A 25,231-nucleotide genomic window follows, 5' to 3' on the forward strand; every position below is an offset into this window, starting at 1 on the left:
TACAAAGACAAAGAGCAAAAAATTACAAACGCTGGAAACTGGAAATAAATAAAATGCTGGAAACATTCAGTGGGCCAAGCAACACCTCTAGCAGGAAAGTGTTAATGTTTAGGATCAACCTAACCTGCTGAGTATTTCCAATATTTTGTTGTTATAACAAACTTCGGGCTGAGTATGTAACAGCAACAAATCTCTTAAAAGTAATCATTATAGAAATAATTTACAGTTGTAGAACTAAGAAAAAACAACCTTAAGCTTCATTTAGTTATGCATTAGTTTACTGCATTTGGCCTTCACTCTTAACAGCGGAAAGTTTCAGAACCATATGTGTGACATTTGCTTCCCGAACAGTGTAAAACTCCACACTGTTGAGAGGGGATTTACTAGCATGCTGCTGGGATTAGAAAGTGCAGGGCTATGGACCCCGTGCTGTACTGGCACAGGGTTATTTTTCCAATTAACATCGACAAAAAAAACAGAAAGGCCTAATTACATTTAACAGCAATTCCTGACTTGTACTTACATTTAATTTTCTAGATTACAAACACAAGCAAAAACTTGTTTTGTATAATTTGCCTTTCAGCGCAAAGGTAACTGCGGAGAGCTTCCACAAAAGCAATCAGGAAAGGGACTTCAGGTTAATGAACATTCAGAGAAGAGCTACAGCGGGATAAGTTTATCATCAATACTTGTGCTCTTTCCCTAGAATCCTAGGGATTGGTCCTGTAGTCACCCAAGTATGCTCCCTCAACAGTATGGCTATTTTCCTCCATGTCACTGTCACATCCCCAGAACTGTCAATAACTGAAAATCTATACTTAAATGTGTAGCTACAGAGCTCTAGACTAGAGAACCTCACGTTTCCATGGACCATCTTTGTACTTCTCTACACCCTTTCCCTAGTATCTATTCTACCAAGCCTATGCCACTTCATTACATGTTCACTAGCAAGAAAAACAAAAGCTGTTTTATCTATAAGCTACATGCCTATATTTTATATTCTTGATTCCAGGTAACAGGTGTTCCATTTTTTAGCAATGCACAATGCCATAAAAGGATTTAAAGATTAGCTTTATTTGTCACTTGTACATCAAAACAGTGAAATGCTTCATTTTCAGCAACGACCAAATGGCCCAAATATGTGCTGGAGGCAGCCATTGTAGCTCTGGTTTGCTTACTGCAGATATACTAGTTTTAGAGGTGGTGCAGCAGGCTGACTCTGGAGAAGAGACAGCAAGTCGATGAGGAGAGTGAATCACCAGGAACTATACTTGCTGGAATTCAGAACAATGAGGAGAATCTTCTGCAAACATAAAATTAAGAAAGGAATGGAAAAGTTGTGTCTACTAGTAGATGAGACTAGAAACAGAGACGTAGCTTCAAGATTTGGGGGAGTGGATTTAGGACAGAGATGGAGGGGAATTAGTTTCCTCAGATCAGTGAATCTATGGAATTTCTCTTCCCAGGGAAGCAGTAGTTACCTCATTAAATATATTTAGAATAGTGAGATAGACTTTTGCATAGTAAAGAACAGGAATACAGGGAAAGGGCAAGATCAGCTATAATCTTAATGACTGAAGCAGGATCAGTGGGCACAGTGACCTCCTCCTCCTATTTCTCGTGTCCGTTACACTGAGAATCCACCGATACCACATAAACAAATATGATCCATCTGCATAAACTACAACTCCAGTTTCTATGTGATTCCCAAAAATAAAATGGCCCAAACCACTCTCACCTTCTCCAGCGATGGTGAAGAATTACACAGCTACTGGAGATACTCACGGCAAGTATTGCCAAAAATAACTGTAGAAAACATTTCCAGGCATTGTAGGAGTATGATTAAATTAATACCCAGAGGTGGTAAAACAAGGCAATTGTGTGACATCTGCTAGAGCTGTGATGAAAATAAGCATGTTTTTGCAAGCAGATCAATAATGTAACAGTACTGAAAGATTTTAAGTCTGTTAGACTTGGGGCTCAAAGTTGTGGAATTCCAAGATCGAAAGATATCCGAAGTAAAACAATGGCCTATCCTTTTATCATTAACAAAAAAGACATTTCTACCAGAAAGCTATATTATCTAATGGAAAGATTCTGAATGCATTAGGCAATTAAAGTTTAATATTAACTGCCTTAATTTATAATTCTGTCAGCAGCACAAAGCTCTCAGCTTTACTAAATGAAAACCTAGAGGAAGTGGTGGGAAAATATTGTGGGGGCCACAAGTTGTGGCTTACTTCAATGATAGAAGATTGATGATAAACAATTATACCAATGGTGGAGGAGGCTACATCTTAAGTTAAATTTCTTCCTGTTTGGAAATTCAATACCAATTATAAACGATAACTCTATTAAAAAAGTCGCATCAACAGACACACGTAAGCTACAGAAATTATTTTCTGAAAAATTTCCTGATTGGCAAGTTGATAGCAATGTGCAACAAGGAGAGCAGAAAGCAGCACTCCTGGCACAGAATCCAATCTGTCAGTGTAACAGTAAACTATGAAAGGGTGTGAAGATTGGCCTGAATTGTCATCCAGTCACTAATCTCTCCAACGCTGCTCCATGACACTGTATGTAGAAGTTCAGTTTGGATAGTATAACGTCTGTACAGGTAACCAAATGGGTAAGACGGTGATGGAACTGCATTTATTTCTCAACAAAGGGCTTCATAATCTTGGTGATCGAGGGAGACTTTTACAAGGTCTGTGCATAAACCTAAAGTAAGCAACGATTCTGAACAGGAAGCGGATAGAGTGCAGATGAAACTCCAGCTTAACAAGTGCTGCACTGAAAATAAAAAGCTAGATTACTGTGTAACTACAGTAAACAAGAGCAGCTGAGGCTGCAGCATATTTGGTTAAAGCAAACTGTGACTTCCTGCAGTAGTAACTGATACCTCTCAGAGCTTTAAGAATGGAGAAGTGGGTTCATTCACATCTTTCGTCTTTGCTTTAACTATAGTAACCACGGACCTCCAGAATGCAAAAAGTGACTACACATTACTTCCTTTCAGAATGTTCAATGCTTATTTAAAATAAACCAAGTTCTGCAAGAACATTTGGAACATAATATTCCATACTTGCAACACTGCAATCTGATTTGATAAACCCAAATCAAGTAGTAAGGGCAAATTACGTAAAACAAAAATGTTCTAACATAGATCTGAACAAACAGCTTCCTGCCTGCTAAGTTTCCTGCTTTTTTAAAAAAAAATGTTCCTCTACTTCAACAGATGTTGACAGAAACTTTAAGAAACTTAATGCTAAATTTCAATTAAAATGTTGATAAACAAAGAGCAATTTGCATTCCCCAAAGTTAATTTAACCTGTTCTCTTTGATCTCTCTCATGTTGCACAACACAGTTCTGCATCTTCAGAACTGATATTCAGTCAAAATCATTCCCTGCCTATGTATTATGGTATTCAGATTTTCGCCTATGAGCGGAAACTTCTAAAAACAAAGTTCGGCGACAACTTATTTCCAAAGGAACTATATATACTATATGAGACTGGATTGGCACTGTTGGCCACAGAAACAGCAATAAGGATCTGGTGGACTCCACATCACCAAAAATATTTTAGGCAACAAAATTTCCTTCAGCAAATGATAATGGACTATATCATTGTGAGAGCCTAGCTTAACCATAAAATGCAGTATAGTGGCCAATCTGTGACCTTTACAATGAGGGGACTGGCAGAGAATTTCATGCAATCTTCATGAATCCATGCATACAGTATAGTGTATATAATGTTTTGGTCATCTTAACTGAAGAATGCTAATTCTTCAGAAGTGAGATGGGAGGACAGATTACTTATTCAACAAGATATGAGAATTGCCAGAAGTCCAGAACTTACCGCCAATAAATGATAACGTTGAGTGATTTGGAATGCCACTTCAAAAGTGAATTAAAAGGCACCATATTACTGTGAAGCTAGTCTTCACAGTACACAGAACAGGTGAAACCAGTCTTGCTGCAGGATTCCGGCCCAAAACATACAACTCTACAAATGCTACGTGGTGCTTTTCACTTCACGTATCTGCAGTCTCTCCTATCGCCAAAGCCATAACTTTCCTCTTCTGAAAGGCATTAGCAAATTGCTGTGGTTCCCCCCCACCCCCCAAGAACCTGGGAACTCACTGATCACCTTCTATTCCATAGTTTGATTAACTCAATTAAAATTGTGAGTTTTGAACCTATTAATGAGGTATCAGTTGAGGCATTTGCAGTGCTAGAAACATATGCAGTACCAGAGCACTATACAACTCCAAGCACCTTTGACTAGCTCCCCAATATTGTTCCTGTCGTTCCTCAAGACCCCATTTTATCCATTCATCATGGTAGCTGCCTGGTCATAGCCTTGCCAATAGCTCCTGGGAATCCACAGGACATCTTTAATTCCTACAAGGTGTATCAAAAGGGCAGGAATATATGAGATGGAGGACAAGTTGTAATTGTACCTAATGGCAGAAAAGATTCAAAAGGCTAATTTGCCTTCTGTTTCAATTTTACCGACTGCAAAAGAGGAAGCAGCATTCATTATACATGCTTTGTACTAATGTTGGACCATGCCAAAGGCCAGAGATTCTTGGGCCACACTAGTCCAAGTCTACATGCAGCCTAGTCAAAAGCACACTGCAAGGATGACCACAGGAGTCTCCGTACACAACAGTTTACGAGTATATTTTTGATGGCTACATGTCCGACATTGTGTGACACCTGTCACAGTATTGATGGGACTAGTTGTCACTGAAAATAGCAGTACAGCACATGCCAGTCACCGTTTAACAATAGGGCACACTACCAGTGGGTACACATGTGGAACAGCACAGGATGAGTGGTGCTGCAAGACGAACAGCATCGAGTACTTAAACATGATTCAAAAATGCCAGTAACTGGATAAACATAGTTATAATGTGATTTTTTTTTTTTTTTTTAGTAGTCTACAGTTTTATGTTGTAAATCTGGCCCGCCTTGCGAAAAAAGTTATACGCTACTGATAACTACCCCAGTAACTTGCTACCGTGCTACAGAAGTGCAAAGGAACAGACTAGATTTATTATTCCTAAAGAATAGATCGAGAGGAAATCTCATTCTGTAACACTGAGTGTGGATGCCGAGAGGCTGGTTTCTCTGGCTGAAATGTCTAAATGAGGGGCCACAGGTACAAAATAAGTAGTTGGTCATTGGGACTGAGAGGGCGAGAAAATTCTTCCTCTCTAACTTTACGAATCTACGCTGGGGATAGGCAAGAAAACCAAATAAAGTAGATCTGCTAAGACCTCAACAGCTAACGTGGCACACTGTATCTTGTTGTATTTAGGAAGTATGGAATAAAAATTACAACAAAAGATCACAGGACAGTGATGTCAAGATATTGATTGATACTGGATGCACCAAAGGATAAATAGGAATAACAACTTGTGGTTACAGTTACAAGGTAAATTGGTGACTTTGACCAGTGCAATTTTCGCCCTCTGAGCAACCTGTATGTATGATTACCTCGTCGAATAGAGAACACTGGAAAAGATTTCCAAAGTGCCCCGGTACTTAGAAGCACACACTCAGACAATTGGTGAGTGGTGCTCATAATATCTATTAAATGACCAGATTGCTGAGGTATTGGGAATTTGCTGCAGCTCATAAATCAGCACTGAAGACTTGGGGAAATATTGATGGCAAAAATCACCATTTGCTCCCAATAAGGTTATAACTTACATCAAGCCTACCCAGAATTTTTAGAGAATTGCTAGATTTAAAGTTAAGGAACAGCTTAACTTTGAGTAATAAAAGGCATTCTATTGCTCAATTCTTTGCCCTCCAGTCAAAAATTCCAAAAATGGATTTTACAGTCAAATTCATTCAAGAACCCCTGGTCAGCCCACTCACTGGTGTCCACAGAGCTTGGATAGGAGAATAAGGCAGAGCTCTCACATTTGTTGGCCATCTATGTGCTTCAGTAACATTTGAGGGAGGCCCTCATTGCAGAACAACCTTTATCCAAAACCTATAATACTGCCTTATTGCCTTGAAGTCAGAGGCCTTAGCAATAAGGGTGGGGAAGAGGGAAAAAAAAATATCACTGGAATGTCACAAAGTACTCAAGGAAACTGTCAGAGTGCCTGAAGCAGAGCAGCAGTTTGGAAAATAGATTTTAAAACAGAATGAACAGAAGGCATAAAAAGTTCCAGCAAAACAGTGGAAAAAAATATTCATGAAACTGCAGGAGGACACTGTTCTTCACAACCAGAAAGAACAATTTCACAACTGGACACACTTTCTCAACCCGAATGAATACATTCCTTCCTCTGGAAACCCTATTGCTAAGGTAAATGTGACCAGACATAAACGTTTAACTTTTAAAAGAAAACTTGCCTCAGCTTAGTCTTGCCTTTGTGGTATTCCAATCACTGACGTGCTAACCTGTAATAAAGTGGACACCTTTCCTCACATCATGGCAAGATTCCACAATATCCCACAAATATATCTACATCCATAGCAACACAAGCTACAAATTTGTGCACATTACAAAGGTAAAGGGACATAGTGAATCCTGTACTCGATTATGCTTAGAAATTGCCTCTTTCAGCTAACCTCAAATAAGCTTTACTTTTCTCACAAACTGCAGGCAGAAATTTGTACCCAACTAATTCCAGTTTAGTGTACCAGTTTTATAGTGCTCCCCCAATCAGCTAGAATACTGGATTTTGAAACAACTAAAAAGATTCAACCAATGAGGCCAATTTAGTTTTGACAGGACACAAAACAGGATACGCAGATTGCTTGGTCATTCAGTTGGGTCACATCACGGCTAATCCAATATTGATCAACACCACTTCCTCATATCTTTGATTCTCCTGTACTAAAAATACAGTTTATTGTATTGAATGACACAGCCTCTACATATTCTCTGAGTAGCGAATTCCATACAACCACAAATCCCCAAGAAATTCCTCTTCAGCTCGGCTACATCAGCAACCTCAGATTGGAAACAATGTTTGTTTCTAGTGCTTTTTGTAGAGTTTGGAACAACTGGTTTTAACTTATGGCACTCTAGCATTACTAATCACGTGAACAGTATCACAAATCCAGTTGTGTAAGTGGTTCTGTGCATAACTAGCACCTTAAAATGTTATAAACCTAGAAACATGCATTAAAACCACCTTCACAGGGCTGGCTGGTGGGGCAATGACATCAGTGCCAGACCTGGGAGTGGAGGTCCCCGGGTTCGAAACCAGTCGGGTCCGCTCCCGAGTACGCTTTCCATCCGTGCCGGGTTGAGTGTCGAGATCGCAACTCAACCTCGTAAAATAAAAAAAGGAAAAATACTGCAAAAATGTCTGTATGGGGAGTAGCACGCCACACAGTCTCTCTCTCTCTCTCTCTCTGCACCTTGTAAAAGCCACGAAAAAGACATCACGGACGCACGCACAGACTCGCACACACACAGGCACATGTCATTATAAAAACCACCTTCACAGCAAATGACTTGCCAATTACCCTCACATTTCAATCAAATCACTTCTCCTCCAGAACTGACAAATATGGATCCACCCTTCTCAATATGGTAGCACAGTGCTCTATAGTACCAGCGACCCAGCTTCATTTCTCATTGCTGCCTGTAAGGAGTTTGTACATTCTCCCCATGACAGTGCGGGATTCCAAAGACGTACTGGTAGGTAAGTTAATTGGTCGCTGTGAATCGTCCCGTGGTTGGGCTAGGGTTGAATCGGAGGTTGCTGTGTAGCGTGGCTAGAAGTGCCTATTCCACACTGTTGCTTAACATTTCCATAAACAATTGATTCTGCCGATTATGGAAACTGCAGTAAGATTGTCAAATACATTACACATGGAGTGCTACATTCAACCAACATACATATGGGCCAAACTTCATGGAAAGTGTTTACAACTGAAGTGACAACTAACAAAATGCTGGAACTCAGCAGGCCAGGCAGCATCAATGGAAAAACATAAACAGTCGACGTTTCGGGCTGACTGGGGGGAAAAAAAGATAAGTTAGCACAAGAAGGTGGGAGAGGGGGGCAGAAATACAAGGTGGCAGAGTGATAGATGAAAACTGGAGAGGGGGAGGGGTGAAATAAAGAGCTGGGGAAACTGATAGGTTAAAGAGATAAAGGACTGGAGAAGGGAGGATCTGAGAGGGTGAAGACCATATAAGAAAGGGGAGAGGAGGAGCACCAGAGAGGTGATGGGCAGGTAAGAAGATCAGGCGAGAGGGAAATGGGAATGGGAGGGCAATTACTGGAAATCTGAGAGATCAATGTTCAGCTGCAAATCGAAGTTGCATCAGGATATCAGGAGGGTTTTTTAGGGAAACCTGAACATTAGTGCAGGGAATGTGTTCAAACTTGTATTTGAGGTATATTGTTGAAGTAGCTTTTATTGCATTAAAAAACATTTAAGGTTATTATTAGTGTTTCATTTCCTGACAGCAAATTTCTTGAGTATAGATACACAAAATAATTCAAAATGGTACATAAACTAATGAAGTACTTGTATCCTAATTTTAAATTCAACTCAAAATGAGATCTGTAAACATATCAATCAATTTGTTCAAATGGAGGTAATGATTCACTATCTAAGCAAATTAGATTATAGTCAAAACATTTCTCCAAAACAAAGGACAGCAGCTGTGTGGTGAAGTATGTTTTTGCCCAGTATAATATTTAATCCTATTACGATGTATACTAACACATACAACTTTCCATCAATCCCAAATTAAGGCCGGTTTATTTTGCTCTCCTCACCTATCATTTAAGCAAAAGCATCAGTAACAAAGCAAATTAAAACCTTTGTCATTATCCAACAATAGCAACAGCTCATAATCTTGAGTACAAGTCAAATAGCAGAAACAGAAACTTCTAAAAGTCTCAAATTTAATTCAGTGGTAGCACTCCCACTCAAGAGAGAAGGCACGATTCAAACCCCACTTCAGTACCCCAGTTTAATACTCATGTTGATACCAGTGTTGTTGAGAGAGCTGTATAACTGGAGGTTGTCCTACAAATTAAATAGTAAATCCGTGTACATTTGAAAAAGATTTCAATGCCTTGCTTATAGAGGAATAGGGAATTCAATGTGTATAGTCAACAATGAACACATGCAAAATGCATTTTAGTCATCTGAACCAAATTACCCAGATAATGATATCTTCCTGTCTGTAAAATGGCTGCATGATTTTGATAGATTCCAATATTTGACCAACAGTAGTGGTTTCTGGAATGTCCCCCCCCCACCACCACAAAAAAAAAATCAGCATTCTATATGCAAGTTCTCCCCAAAAAAATAGGATCCAATACCTTCTGATGTAGTGTTACTGTTCGGAAAGGCACCAACTCAAAACTCCCAGCAAATTATTCCACCAAATGGCACTTTCTATCTACCACAATCCAAAGCAGTTAAAGCTGGGAAAACAAGCTGACTTTGAGGCATTGAGTCAAGAGTCAGGAAGCTATTTGGAGGCTATAGAGATGTGCACAGGAAGTCTATTGGATTAAAAGGAGAATCTGGATTCGAGGGCATGTGCTACATTAGAAAAGCTGACAAACTTGGGTTGCTTTCCTCTGGAGTGGCAGAGGCTGAGCAAAGACCTGATGGAGAGTTATATAACAAGTGGCATGAACAGTAGACAGCTAGTTTCTTTTTCCCTAGGGTTAAAATGACTAATAGTTGAGGTGACAGAGAAAGCTTTGGTTCACACAAGTGTGCGAGATGCCTGAAATGATCGCTAGTAGTAGTAGTAGTAGTAGTGGTGGAGTGAAGGCAGGTACAAAAGATGCTGAAGAGGCTCTCAGATAGGCAGATGAACATGAGGGATATGGACCATGAGCATATGGTGTCATTAGCTTAATTAGTCCAGCGCAGCATGGTGAGTTGAAGGGCCTGTTCTTGTGCCGTACCGATCTATGGTCTCGCCCAGACTAAAGTTACTGACCTAGCTGATCACAGCAGATGGAGACGGCAGAATTTCAAGATTCAAGTTTATTTACATGTACATCAAAGCAATGATTTAGATTTCCAGGCAGCTCCAAGATGTGAATGCCGTAATGTTCTTTCAGGGTCTGATTATGGATACTGTACCAACCCTCTACCTAATGGGAAAAATTTTTATAACAAAGGTTATCATGGCTGTGAAGTCCATTTGTATAATGGTAACAACCAACACACCCAAGGGTGTGCTGGAGGCAGCTGGCAAATGTTGCCAAATGTTCAGTACCAACACAGCATGCCCTCAGCGATTTAAAAAACTTCCTTCACCAGCAACTTGACTTATTCTACTAACCTGTCTTCTTAAATTCATCTCATTTTTCCAGCACATCCTAATTTATTTTCTTTAAACATCATTTTCAAAATAATCTTTATACCAAATACTTACCCTGAAAGTACATTATGTCACTCACATCTTTAAGCTACCTGGAAGTCTAATTGTGTTTAATGTGCGAGTACAGGTACAGGTAAATACAACAATTATTCAGAGCAGTTGAAACAGATAATTAGCAAGCCTACTTTGGTGGTACCGGTTGCTGAAATGATTTTCTTCAGTAAATCAGAAAATAGTTTTCAAATAGTTCTACAACAGCTTGTATGATTAAATAACCTGCTACTAAGCAATTCTCTGGCAGTATTTAACATCTTACAAACAATCCTGACAAGATTTCAAAGTAATTTGCATCCTAGTATGAATTTGTATTGGCTGAATAAAAAATACCTTAGGGCATTAGAGACTGCTGGTAGGAAAGGGCAGGCATTATTCTGAATTTTAGCAGTTGGTTAAGAAGTGGCTCAACCAAACTCCCCAGTACTAGATCCTAGAGAGCAGATGGCTGATGGACTCAGAGTTAAATGGTCTAGACTATTTAAACCAAGAGCCAGTGAAAATGGGACAAAGACCGGCTTTACTCGGTGCAACAAATGGCCTAATGGAATCAGCTCAAAAAATAGGTGAAAATAAGTATTGGCTTACAAGACTATACACGATTTAAAATATGCAATAAGTTCAGATGTGCAAGTGCAGCTGCACGGGGTTGTGCCTGCCTCGAATCCAGGCTACGTGAGGCGATTATGCCCTTAACTAACCAGAGTGCTGAACTGCACCAGGGTTATACCAAATGCTACAATAAATTGGGGGTGGTGTTATAAACATGTGATCCAGGGAGACTGTTTAGTGGGTCAAGAAAGTAGAAATCAATGAGGACAGCTGTGACTGACAAAGCGCACTTAGTAACTCTCAACGTGTCTTTTCGAACTGCTTGTCTTTAAATAACTTCAGCTGGAGTTCATGGTGCTAAGTACTTACATTATGTGCATGTCCTGTCAAAGTTTACTGGTGATTATGTAGAGATTACTGTTTATCTTTTAAAATATTACACAGTGGGAAATCACTGTGTAGATGGAGTTCAATTCTAATCAACATTTTCTTTAGCCAAGAGATGTGCCAACTGGTTAAAAAAGGCACTGCATTCCAACAACTGGCTTAAACCTGAGTGTAAAACTGCCAGATAAACTGCAGAAGCCAGATTTTAAAAGAAAAGAAAATCTCAAAGCAATAGTTTTCTCCGTTTATCAATCTGTGTATGCATTTTTTTTTCCCTAGCCCAGTAAGAGTGTCATTTTACTCAAAACTGGAGAGTGCCTTATTAACAGTGCAATCTGAATCATGCTGAGACCACTGGTATCACAAACAACAAACCTTGTTTATCCTCCATCTGTACAGAAATGAGTGTTTGGTGATATGAACAATTTCCACCAGAAATTCATAAACTGTAAAACAATGCAAAATTTCCCTAGCAAAGGACGGTTAACAAAATTTTAAAATAACCAATCACATAATAACATTAAGACATCCAAGATGTAAGCCTGAATTAAAAGTAGGTTCAATATCACCGGCAGCAGTACAATGAAATACATGGTAAATATAGAAAACTGATTTAAAGTATATGTATATCAAATAGTCAGGTGCAAAAACAGAAATACATTTTTAAAAAGCAGCAAGGTAATGTTCATTTAGAAATCTGATGGCAAAGGGGAAGAAGCTGTTCCTGAATCGTTGAGTGTGCCTTCAAGCTTCTGTACCTCCCTCCCGATGGCAACAATGATAAGAGGGCACGTCCTGGTTGCTGGGGATCCTTAATGATGGGCACCACCTTCCTAAGGCACCACTCTTTGAAAACGTCACGGATACTACGAAGGTTAGTACCCATGATGGAGCTGACTAATTTTACAACTTTAATTTTAGCAATTTATTTTAAAAAAAGGCAGGAATCACAAAAGTAAGGAATGAAATTCTAGAACTTAAGTAGCTAATGGAATAGTAATTTAAAGGGTAAGATTAAAATTAAGGACACTAAGGAGTACATAGTCTGGAGATGGATGCCAAATCAAAGTTAGACAAATATGGAAGATAATGATTTTAAAATTACAGTGTCACCGAACTGGGAGTCATTGTAGATTGCTGGGGTGAAATGAACTAAATGCAAGAACTGTTGTTGTACAAGAATGGGATGCAGTAGACTAGACACCAATCTTTGCACTGACTGGTCAATTTGACCTCATGGGAAATTTGCAGTTAAAAAAAATTACCCGACCCATCAAACTTGGGTGGTGACTTCCTTAGAATGACAAGGAGGGGACAATCCTGTTCAACACCATTTGACTCTTGTCTGATACAAAGACAGAGTGGCTTAGCCAGCACACATTGAAATCTTGACCAGTTCCTCCCAACACCCTTCACCCACACAAGAGTATTTAAAAACAAGATATCAAGATCCAAACAACAGGAATTCTGCAGATGCTGGAAATTCAAGTAACACACATCAAAGTTGCTGGTGAACACAGCAGGCCGGGCAGCATCTGTAGGAAGAGGTGCAGTCGACATTTCAGGCCGAGACCCTTTGTCAGGACTAACTGAAGGAAGAGTGAGTAAGGGATTTGAAAGTTGGAGGGGGAGGGGGAGATCCAAAATGATAGGAGAAGACAGGAGGGGGAGGGATGGAGCCAAGAGATGGACAGGTGATAGGCAAAAGGGGATACAAGAGGATCATGGGACAGGAGGTCTGGGAAGAAAGACGGGGGGGGACGGGACGGGACCCAGAGGATGGGCAAGAGGTATATTCAGAGGGACAGAGGGAGAAAAAGGAGAGTGAGAGAAAGAATGTGTGCATAAAAATAAGTAACAGATGGGATACAAGGGGGAGGTGGGGCCTTAGCGGAAGTTAGAGAAGTCAATGTTCATGCCATCAGGTTGGAGGCTACCCAGACGGAATATAAGGTGTTGTTCCTCCAACCTGAGTGTGGCTTCATCTTTACAGTAGAGGAGGTCGTGGATAGACATGTCAGAATGGGAATGGGATGTGGAATTAAAATGTGTGTCCACTGGGAGATCCCGCTTTCTCTGGCGGACAGAGCGTAGATGTTCAGCAAAGCGGTCTCCCAGTCTGCGTCGGGTCTCGCCAATATATAAAGGGCCACATCGGGAGCACCGGACGCAGTATATCACCCCACCAATATATAAAAGGCCACATCGGGAGCACCCAATATATAAAAGGCCACAGACTGGGAGACTGCTTTGCTGAACATCTACGCTGTCTGCCAGAGAAAGCAGGGTCTCCCAGTGGCCACACATTTTAATTCCACATCCCATTCCCATTCTGACATGTCTATCCACGACCTCCTCTACTGTAAAGATGAAGCCACACTCAGGTTGGAGGAACAACACCTTATATTCCGTCTGGGTAGCCTCCAACCTGATGGCATGAACATCGACTTCTCTAACTTCCGCTAAGGCCCCACCTCCCCCTTGTACCCCATCTGTTACTTATTTTTATGCACACATTCTTTCTCTCACTCTCCTTTTTCTCCCTCTGTCCCTCTGAATATACCTCTTGCCCATCCTCTGGGTCCCCCCCCCCTTGTCTTTCTTCCCGGACCTCCTGTCCCATGATCCTCTCGTATCTCCTTTTGCCAATCACCTGTCCAGCTCTTGGCTCTATCCCTCCCCCTCCTGTGTTCTCCTATCATTTTGTATCTCCCCCTCCCCCTCCAACTTTCAAATCCCTTACTCACTCTTCCTTCAGTTAGTCCTGACGAAGGGTCTTGGCCTGAAACGTCGACTGCACCTCTTCCTACAGATGCTGCCTGGCCTGCAGCGTTCACCAGCAACTTTGATATCAAGATCCAAAGCAGCAGCCAAGATATGCTAATTCAGTGCAGACCATGGACAAACAAGTATGGTACCTAGGTACTCCCCCAAACAACACAACTTTTCTTGAATATAAGAGATAATAGACGTGCCAGTACTTATATACAGGGATTAGTCCCTCTGGTTAAAACGAGAGAAAGAAAACCCAAAGTGTGTCTTCTCAGAATAAGAATTCAATAGGCCAATTATTGTAATTTCCAATACCGGTCGACCTTCACTAATCTGGCGCCATTGGGACCTGAGGAGTGCCGGATTACTGAAAATGCCGAATTACAGAAGGATCACATTAAGCATAATCAGTGCCGGATTATCGAAAGAACTGGATTACAGGTAGTCGGATTAGTTAAGGTCGACCGTATTTGTGAACAAACTGCAAGGAGAATGAGGAAATGGAAAATGAATAAAAGCAATTATTAACTCCTGTTTCAATCCATGAACCGTGAACACTAGGGACTCGTCAGTGTTTCCCCAGTTTGTAATGACCATTATAAGCATGCACGAGTAATATCAGATCTAGAAACTATTATATCCAACTGCAGAAAGTCCAATCATTGAGTAAAGATACAGAGTGAAATTGACCACCAAGTAATTTATACCTGCCATTACCGTAGTGCAACCCAGGTAAGGAATGGCTCTATGAATTGGCACAGCATCCCCATCATATGATAGCAATACTCTGCTTTCACATTCTCTGCCCCATGCTCACACCCTGGATCTGGCAGAAACAATAAAGCTGTTCAGAGAGATTCAAAAACAAACCAAACACTGTTGATGATGGTGAAAACTGCAAACAGAATTATTCCACACCTGCACCTTTAGTGACATTGAATAACTCAATTCATCACGACACAACTAATGCCCCCTATTTTGTTGATAATGATTCCCATTTTAACACCCATCAACTCCCATTCTCCCAGCTCACCTACTGCTTCGTTACTTATCACTTTACAATATTTACTCCTGCCTTCCACCTTAAGGGCCTTCGTTTTTAAATCTGCTTCCCTTCCCAATTTCTCCTGCCACTTCACTTGCTTAAACCCTGTTATGTTGCTAATTTCTGACAGTTGTGTTGAAAAGATCAACTGTTACTCCATCCACAGTGCTTCCAACATTTTCTGCTTTTAATTTTATGCTCACCCAATCTGCAGTTTGCTTTTACTGTTTAATCATTATGGAAATAATCCTGATGATCATGCAATCAATAGAATCTCCAAGCCGAGTTGTTAAAAGAATGGCAAAATACTCAGCAGACTAAGCTGCATGGTTTGAGAAGCAAGGGTTAACGATTTTCCTTCAGAACCAGTAGCGATGTTTCCTACTCCAATTTTCCCCCCAAAATTTCAGGTTGCATTCTCTAAAATTGACACTGAAGCTGAATATATGCTATTCCTGGCATCTTCATTCCAGGTGTATGATTTTCACATTATAATGGCACACAACTGAGGTCTAATCTCATTTATGTTGCTTCAGCAAGTTATCAAAAATTCTAAGTACAATACACTACAGTAAACAGTATATTAATTGAAGGGTCCCAGTGATACTAACACTGATTCACGATCCCTCAATGAACAGACAAAAGATTTTTTTTAATCCTGAGAATGGTCATGTCAACATCTAATCAGTGCTTCCAAACTAAACCAATAATTATATTATTCTTGGAGCTGACTGACCTAGCAGTTTCTTCTAGATTGTTTTAATTTCAGACTCCCAATTGTGTTTAGTACATGTCAGTCAAATTTGAACTCTTCTGCTATAACTGTTAGATTTAAAACCTGTTATACAGAGGAATCCAACATCTGTAGAAACAGATCAGACTTGGGCTGGCACAACACTTGCAGAAAATTGAAGCTTTCAAACTTAAGCCCTGAGTACGAGTTCAATTCTACAGTGACTACTACACAAGATAAAGAGGTGTTACCAGCTTTGTCAACTAACAGGAACTTTCCTCCCAAAAGGGGATGGCTTGTCACAAGTTGAACATTAAAAGTGTTCTATTTGATTAGATTGAATTACAAACAGACCTATTAACAAGACTTTTTCCAACTCTGTCACAGAAGTAAACATTACCAAAGCCAGGTGATACGCAGGTGACCAGAGAACAATAGTTGTATCGGTAAAACAGCACAAAGCCAATGAACAGCTTGATACACAGCTAAGTATTACAATATGTCAAAGACCTTTGACCAAATGGGGGAGGGGGTTTCCAATCAGAAATGCAACCAGTATTTACCTCCACTGTGAAATATATACTGGGTACGCATAATGAAAGACTAAGTTAATTGGACAGCTTCCCGAACCGAATAACCCAACTTTCAAAGTCCAGATACAAGTATTTTGTAAGAACACAAGATTATCAATGCTCCTAAGAAACAATGACTTTATCTGGCAAACAGCTAGGCAATGAAATTCAGATGATCCAGGCTTGAACCAACTGAAAGAATGGCCATTCAGAAATTAGAGAAAATTAACAATCGGAAAAATAGGGAAAACATAAGTCCATTTAAATTATGTTAAGGTCACTCTCAAGTCACTAGTAACTAGTGTCCTTGGATACAAGAACATTCTTACAATATATTTAGCTGAATTATCACTGACAGCAACAACACGGCTCCAAATTGCTACACATAATTTACACAAGCTAGGAACGTACTCAGTCAAATACTCCGGCATCTAAGACAATGGGGCTCACGAAAGATCAATTTATGGTACCGTAACTATCATCACAAGTAATGAAACCAACCGATAAATCTGAAATTATGTTGGTTGGCTACAGAAAATTATCTTGAATTCTGTCAGATGGAGGTTAATCATAAAATGTCAGCATCTTACCAAGAAGGTTATTCAGATGACTGATTCTCGCTCTGAAAGAAGCACCAATTAGTCTCACTTCCCTCAAGAAAACAAAACTAGCTCACCAATGACATTCAGAAAAAGCACCTTTTGCACATGACTAGTCTGGTCTAAGCTAAAGGAGAGACAAGTACAATGAGTTTGCTGAGAAAACTTAATGTCTTAATTTGTCCAAGGCTATTAATACATTGGTTCAAGACCAATATATTGTTCATCCCTAACTGATCCTCAAATAGGATAACTTAAGACATTCCAGAGGACAATTAAGAAAAACATTTTGAAGATCTGCAGCTCCTAAGAATGGTATTGGTACTGCAAGTCACTACATTCCTTCTGTTAATAAATTATGATTTTTTCCTATGTAGGAGCAAGCAAAAGCAATTAGGTTTTATAAGCCTGCAATTCTAGACATTTTATAAGGACAGATATTAAATCTGATCTCCAAGCACTTTCCACTTCTCGTAACCGAACTCGATACAATCATGTACTCAGTGGGGAGGAAGGGTAAGGAGTCAGACGAGAATCTAAAGCTCCCAGTTTCCTCCTCCAATGCATAATTTACAAAATGGACCTTGTTAAATTGGAATAATTTCCATCAGGGTAACTCGGTTTAGCTTTTCCATTTGACTTCTGGTATCCACTGTGCATTCACATCCACTGACATATTCTGTATACACTAATCATGAAATCATGCCCGTCCATGCTGGGATGTTTTGACAATATTACACAGTTCTTCCGTCTACGTAGGGCAAGACTCCCTTTACCAGTTAAGGCTACAACAGTCATCTGATATTTTATTCTCAAAGTTAATAAATCCATTTCATCAGTTCCAGTCCACTCCTTTCTAGTTTCTGTAATATATTACAGTGACTATCAAATAAAGCAAATTTAGTTCCAAGCCTGTTCCTCCAATCAGTGAAAATGTGGCTGGCTGAGTTCTCAGCATATAAACTTTAATATTTTCAGTTCACACAAGTTTGTCAATTTCAAATTTAGAGTTAGTTGTCCCAGAACAGACTGCATTTTGTGAAACAGTTTCAGAAGTCCACCTTTTTTGCATTACAAATGCTTCCTAACTCAGAGTGAAACTCTGCTAAGATTTTGCTGAGGAAAAGGAAATTGTCACCTATCAAAATATCCATATCTGTCTACCAATCACACATGTCATTCAGCACAGAAACAAGCTCTTCAGTTTACCATGTCTGATGACATCAGCCACATATCTATACTAATCCCATTCCCCAATTTTTCATCCATAGCATTCTATGCTGCTCCAGGTTTCTGTTTTATTATTGAATTATGTACTGGGTATCAATAAACTTACAACAATTGTTTATACTAGACCTTCTCCAGTCTATGCAAAGGAGCATAGTCTCTAATGATCTTGCCAAGCAAGACCACATCAGTGGTGTGCAACAGCTATCCCCAATTGCAGGCGTATTCCATGTTTCAAAATAAAGTTTAAGATCAAGAACGTGTGGACTCTTGTGAAAAACCAAAACAAAAGAGCCAAACATCACACCAACTCATAGTATGGAAACTCAGCCATGCTGACAATCACATTACCACCCTGACAGCAAGAGAAAACCAGGTCAAGAAACAACAGGGTGCATGCACCTGCTCCTGGAAGGACACCATTTCCACTGAACTGGTCTTGACATCAAGAATGAATTAAGACTTAAGAGGTTCCTATGTGAGAGCTCAATGTTTTGGCTCACATTCACAGAACCAGTCCACCTAGATATGAAGTCTGCATGTCAGCCCCGGAAGTGACAGGTGAGCCCAAAGAATAATTCTACTGTTACCTTGAAATAAAGTGACAAGGTCTGTAAAATGTAATATACAACTCACCTGGTAATTGCACCAAAGCTTTGTAAAGACAAATATCTGCTAGGAAGAGTGCAAGGACAGCTAACTCCACCGAGTCTACCTCCTGACAAAACACCAAGCAGACACGCTTTACAGGAGTAAAATAGTTTCAGATAGAAAGTTGTAACACCCCAACCAGTGTACCAATATGCCTCAAACTACTTTATTGGCCAAGTGAGGGGCAATAATGTGTCAACCATACCACAGGAGCCCAATTCATTCCATCAAGCAGGCCCCAATGGCAACAGAAATGCTGCCACAGGAAAACTAGTAAATGGTTCAAAGAAAAAGAAAACTTCCACCATAATTATCAACCATAAACAAACAATTTCTCTACCCAAGAACATAGAACGATCTAGAGATCCAGATGCTGATAAATTGTAGACAAACCAAAAACATTCTTGGTCTTTAAGCATCATCACAACTTCAGGCTAAAAACAGATCCGGAGACACCTGAAAACTAAGGTCAAATGAAAACTTGAGACTCAAGAGAGAGGCTGAAAAATATTACAAAATATCAAGAGATCAACTGAATACTTAAGCATCATCAAGATTATTTAAGCTCAAGCACTTCACATGCCATCTCAATGAGAGTTCAAAGACAAGTCAACAGAAGCACTTTGAAGAACTCTTAATTCAAAACTGCCAGTTGATACAAGTGCTCTGGACTGCATTCCACAGCACGTTATTTGTTACAGTCTCAGTAATACCAAAGTATCTCAAAATCCTCAACCACATGAGGATCAACCTGCTTCAGAGGCACAACAACATACCACCCCACAAAGGTTTTTGACTCAATCAAACAAGAGGAATTAAGGGAAGACTCTCCCCAATATGCTTGTCCTTGGCCTATCCTAGTGCAGCAAGTATCAAAGCTGTGTCATTATACACATGTTCTATTCGACCTCAATCACCTTCAAAAGCTCTCGATTGAAGTGGAGTAAATACCTCGGACAAACGGGAAAATTGTGTCTCCACCGCTGAATTAAAATCACATAGTTACCTCTATGGTAAGAGGAGAATGACAACACACCCATACTGGCTGAGCTCCAAGCCATTGCTGGTTCCCCTAACAAAGAACGTGACAGAACACTAAATGTCTGGAAGTTAAATATCCTTCAACACTACACCGTCCCCTCACTAACACTGGTCCTTGGTCACCTCAGATCAGTTCCCAGATCTCTGGAAGGGCTGCTCAGTGACCACAAACACCAATGACAAAATCCACTACTGCAGTACTTTCATCAAGTCATCACAGCATTTAGCTGAATGGGGAAGGAATGTTCTAAAACCCAACACCAAGGCTGTATTCAACCAATAAACAGTATTTGGGTGTTTGCCACCCAACATGTCAGCTTCAACAGTCTTATAGTAGAAACATCAAAGCACTGCCTCAGATGCCAAACAGAGTTGCAGAATCATACAGCACAGAAGCAGGCCTTTTGGCCCATCATGCCATTGGTACTATTTACTTTACACTGATTAACTAGCACTTGGGGATTCAAGTCTTTGGTTTGATGCATCTTAAAATATTGAAAAATTCACTGGCTAGATTGGAGGACACTGTCTCCCAGTCCTAGCATCCAAGTCATGATGGACCACCACATAATTGATACCAAACTCCTAAAGGAAAGATTTTGAACCAAACTTTTGACAAGTACAGAGAAGCATTGGGTGGAAGGAACAACAGTACCAAGAACTGTTAAGCTCCACCTACCCGAGTGGCTACAGAAGCTGAGTTCCCCACAAAGAATTCATTAGTCACTTCAGAACCACCAGAACAAATCATCTTTAAACCCAAAGCACGTTTAGAAGAAAACAAGTATGGGCTGTGCTTCAATCAACTTACAATACAGTAAATATTATATTTCCAACATGTCTACTAGTTAAAACCACTATTACAGATCAAGCTGGTCAAGTGACTCACCTTCATATAGGGTATTCAGATACAGTAATAAAAAATATCCCAGCCTTGCTTCAAATTATGGAAACAATTTTTTAAAAACCTATGAACTAGTAAAAGCTCAGTTGTCAGAAAGGGATTATATCAGCAGAAGAGACTAACATCTTCACAATCCATCCAAACCTTTAAATGTAGAATTCATAACTCTGAACAATAATAACAGAAGAAATACACTAAATACTGGAATGAAAATCTCAGAGGGATACTAAACAAAATGGTACAACACTCACACAGGAAACAAAGCACTCTGAATTTGGCTAAATCTATTAAACATGATAATGTACAGAAATGAACTCTACCAGCAGAACAAGTCACTCAATTTAAGTAAAGATTCAGTCCTCACCAAAAAGCAACAAGGATATATCAGCCTTGACTCAAAATTTCAAAGCCTGCAAAACAAAAAGCCATTTATCTACAACGTGCACATATTGTGATGCAGGACAGTGAAGGAAAGTATTCTGAAAGACAGGAAGATGAAGTCAGCGTTGTGACACAAGAGGGCACCGAGGAGAGTGCAGGAGTGAGAGTTTGAGAGAAAATACAAAGAAAGGGTAAGAGTCAAGAAGTTCCAAGGATGGGATAGAGAGTGAGAAAGGACCACATTAATCAGAGGGGAACAGAATGGGAGATCAGCCACACACAACTGGGAATACAACGAAGACCATAGGAATATAAGGGGAGGGAGTATGAAGGGCAGGTGAAGGATAGAGGGGACGATGGAGGGAAGAAGCAGGTAGTAGGAAGGGAGCCAATTGTTGGTCTCCACCATCCCAAAACATCATGGTTATACCCTTGTTATCCTTTGGTAATTATCCCCCTTTCTTCATTTGCCCTCCCCTAGGTCAGTTCTCCACACCAGACCCATGTTGCTTCCCAAACCCCTTCTCGCTCCACGTACAAATCTCCTTCCCGCTCACTAGTCCCACTGGTCCCATCACACCCAGCACCTCAAACATTACACCAGATACAAAACTAAACCCCCTCTTGCTTCATTCTGCATCCACACACTCTTCAACAGCCAGTGACCCATCCCAAATACTCACCAGGGTTCATGCCAGGGTCATTAACCAGATACCCAACTTTGGTCACCATCAACTCCATCCTGACTGGCCCCCACACTTCACTCTTTTCTCCAATTCCATCACCACTGCCTTCCTCACTAACAGCACCTTGCAAGCCCCCTTCCCCATCTTCAGTCTAATGTGTCTACTCCATCTTCACGCGCCCCCCCATCTCATGGCTCCAGGCCTTTGGTCTCACAATTCCTGTCATCACTTCACTCACCTCCGAAGTGTCTGCCTCCTGCCTTCCTCTCCCTCCACCTCCTATCTTCATACCTGCCAGCCCTCAACTCAGTTCTCCTTTATCCCACGCTCATATGACTCCACCCTTAAAGCCTCACCCCTTGACTCCTAATCTACCTCAACCTGCCAACTCCATCTCAAACTGCCCCATTCCTTCTTACCGATCCAACCCAGCAGGGTCTACCTGCAGCTCGTCTCTTGTGACATTTCTCTTCCTCACAGACATCACCCCCTCTAAACTCCACCGTCTCTCCTGGCAGCCCCTTCCCCATCCGATCCCCACCCACCTGGCCACCCCTCCCAGACCATTTCCCCAACCGATCCACACCCACCTGGCCACCCCTCCCAGATCATTTCCCCATCCGATCCCCACCCACCTGGCCACCCCTCCCGGACCATTTCCTCATCCAATCCACACCCACCTGGCCACCCCTCCCGGACCATTTCCCCATCCGATCCCCACCCACCTGGCCACCCCTCCCGGACCATTTCCCCATCCGATCCCCACCCACCTGGCCACCCCTCCCGGACCATTTCCCCATCCAATCCCCACCCACCTGGCCACCCCTCCCAGACCATTTCCTCATCCGATCCCTCCCAACACCCCCTTCCCCCTCCCTCCCAGCCCCCTCCTGACACACACACACCCCTGATCTCCCCTCCGGCCCTGCTCCCCCCCCCGCTCACAACCTTACCCCTCCTATCCAGCTCTCGATCTCCCCCCCTCACCCCCTCCCCATCTGATCTCCCCTCCCTCCTATCTCATCTCCCTCCCCTCCAATAACATCTACCTCTTGGCCCACCGCCCCTTCCCTCTGATCTCCCCTCCCTTCTGTCCCCCCCTTCCCCATCCAATTCCCCCCTCTCTCACCGCCCCCACTTCCTTCTAACCTCATCTCCCTTCCAGCTCCCACTCTCCCCCTGATCTTCCCCTTCCCACAATATCATCTACCTCCCGGCCCTCCCTCCCTTCCCTCTGATCTCCCCTCCCTTCTGTCCACCCTTCCCCATCCAATCTCCCCCCTCTCCCAGCCCCCTTTATTTCTGATGTCTTCTCTCTCCCCCGCCCCACCCTCTCTAAATCTGACTTCCCACCCAGATCCCACCTTTCCCCTCTGATCCCACCTCCTACTCAGTACCCCCCCCATTCAAACTTGATCTTAGATGATAGTAGGGCAGTCAATGTTGACTTCATACAGACTTTACTATAGCTTGCAATGACGTCCCTCATGGCAGAGTGATCGAGATGTTTAAGGCACACGGTGCCTTCTACCCAGATCTCTGCTGGGACCTCTATACTTGTGATTGGGATGGACAAAAAGAAAAGCAAGTGTGGTGATTAGAAGCTTACAGATGACACAAAGTGGTCAAGCTCTGGATAGTGAAGAAGGTTGCCGATCAGCTGTAATATGAACAGAGAAACGAGAGCTTAAGATGGACACGTGTGAGATGCAGCATTCTGAGGCCAAATGCAGAGGAATACAAGGTAACTGGTGGGATATGTGTTCCTAATTCTCCTAGAAGACGCAACACAAGTTGATTAGGTGTTAAAGGTAACATATGTCATATTAGTTTAAAAAAAATCAGTTGTGCCAGCTTGTATAAAACTTATCAAGTCATACCACTCTTCGTCAAACTTTAGTTTGGCCACACTTGGAGTACTGTGTATGGCTCTGGTCACCTATAGGAAGGATGTGGGACTTTTAAGAAGATGTAAAAGGGGTTCACCAGAATCTTCACTGGGTTACGAAGTACTATCAGTAAGAAGAGATCACACAAACATGGTCTTTTTATATGTATCCTGGCACCTCAGAGGTTCAGGGCAGATTGATAAAGTATTCAAAATCACCAGAGGCATAGATGGGGTAGATGGCATCTTGTTTCCTCAGAATGAAAATAAACAGCAGAGGGGATTGTATTAGTGCGGGGGGGGGGGCAGGGAGGAAGGCAGATTTGCTACACTAACAACGATGGATGCCTGAAAAGCAGTGCTAGGCTGGTGGTGGGAGCACATACAGTTACAACCTTTAAGAGCATTTAAGGAGGCAGATAAAGATGCAGGGATATTGACCACATTCAAGCAGATGGAATTCATTGAAATTGGGTTCATAGTCAGCACAAACGTTGAGGCTGCAGGGTCTTTCTGACACTATACTGTTCTACCTCTCCCCTGCCCACCTACCCTCTTTCCATCCCTCGACCCAGTACATCCTCTTTCTCTCCAGTCCCTACCCCAAGCCCCTCCACCCGCCAGTCCTCCCCCACCCCCGGCCTCTCTACCCACCAGACACCCCCAACCTCTTTCCCTCCTCCCTCCCCAGAACCACCTAACCCCTTCAACCTATCCCCTTGGCCTCCTCCGCTCTAACCTACCTCCTGGTCGGCCTCACCCTCCCCTCAGACTTTTCCTAACCACAGCTAGGGAGGCCCAGCGGTCTCCGTACGATCCGGACCCTGAGTCCTAATGAGCCGCTACTCACCATCTGACTGCTGGTTCTCGCCATGGACGCGGTGCGGCCCAGATACAGTTGCCTGGCACTACCCGCGATCGGGTTGCGAGAGCTGGCGCTGACCTGGGCGCCGCTCACTGCCCGCCGCCCGCAGCCGCTAACTCCGCCATCTTCCGTCTCCGACTCCTTACGTCATAGCACAACAATGCGTCTCGGCCCCAGCGCCTTCCTACCGGCAGTCCAACCCCTTTATTTAGGAGTCTTCGCATTGGGTATCATTTCACTGCGCCACTTCCGGATTCTCAGTACTGGACAGCTATTGGTCAGCTCAAGTGACATTGAGGATGAGGACCGGCCTATCGCTGCTTCCGGCGATCCGCTTTTGACCCGGCCAGGAATACGGTCTGCGCATGCGCAAAATGAGACTGCTGCCCCCAATTTTAAGTCCGAGGTTAATGTGCCAATTTTGCTTCCTTTAGGGCTGGGTCATTTACTGTTCTTTATTATGAAACTTGCGTTGCAACTAGGTTTTTTCTTAAATTGTAAAAATAGATGTCTCATCTGTAATGATTT

The 25,231-nt window shown here is 41.8% G+C and overlaps 1 protein-coding gene across 2 annotated transcripts in view; it reads right to left on the reverse strand.

Moving 5' to 3' along the window:
* LOC140202917 (3-phosphoinositide-dependent protein kinase 1-like) overlaps positions 1–24,863 on the reverse strand; it is an 82,366-nt gene extending 57,503 nt beyond the window's left edge. The window contains exons 1-2 of one of the 2 annotated variants that reach the window (XM_072268506.1): positions 24,689–24,863; positions 21,248–21,293 (exon numbers count right to left, since the gene is read on the reverse strand). Coding sequence is in view for 1 of the 2 variants with exons in the window: in XM_072268505.1 (XP_072124606.1) it covers positions 24,689–24,712 (24 nt within the window). In the remaining variant the exon portion in view is untranslated. The remainder of the gene's footprint in view (positions 1–21,247; positions 21,294–24,688) is intronic. The other variant, XM_072268505.1, reaches the window with a different exon arrangement.
* Between the last annotated feature and the right edge of the window lie 368 nt (positions 24,864–25,231).

Source organism: Mobula birostris, chromosome 9, assembly GCF_030028105.1.
Source record: "Mobula birostris isolate sMobBir1 chromosome 9, sMobBir1.hap1, whole genome shotgun sequence".
Classification (NCBI taxonomy): Eukaryota; Metazoa; Chordata; class Chondrichthyes; order Myliobatiformes; family Myliobatidae; genus Mobula; species Mobula birostris.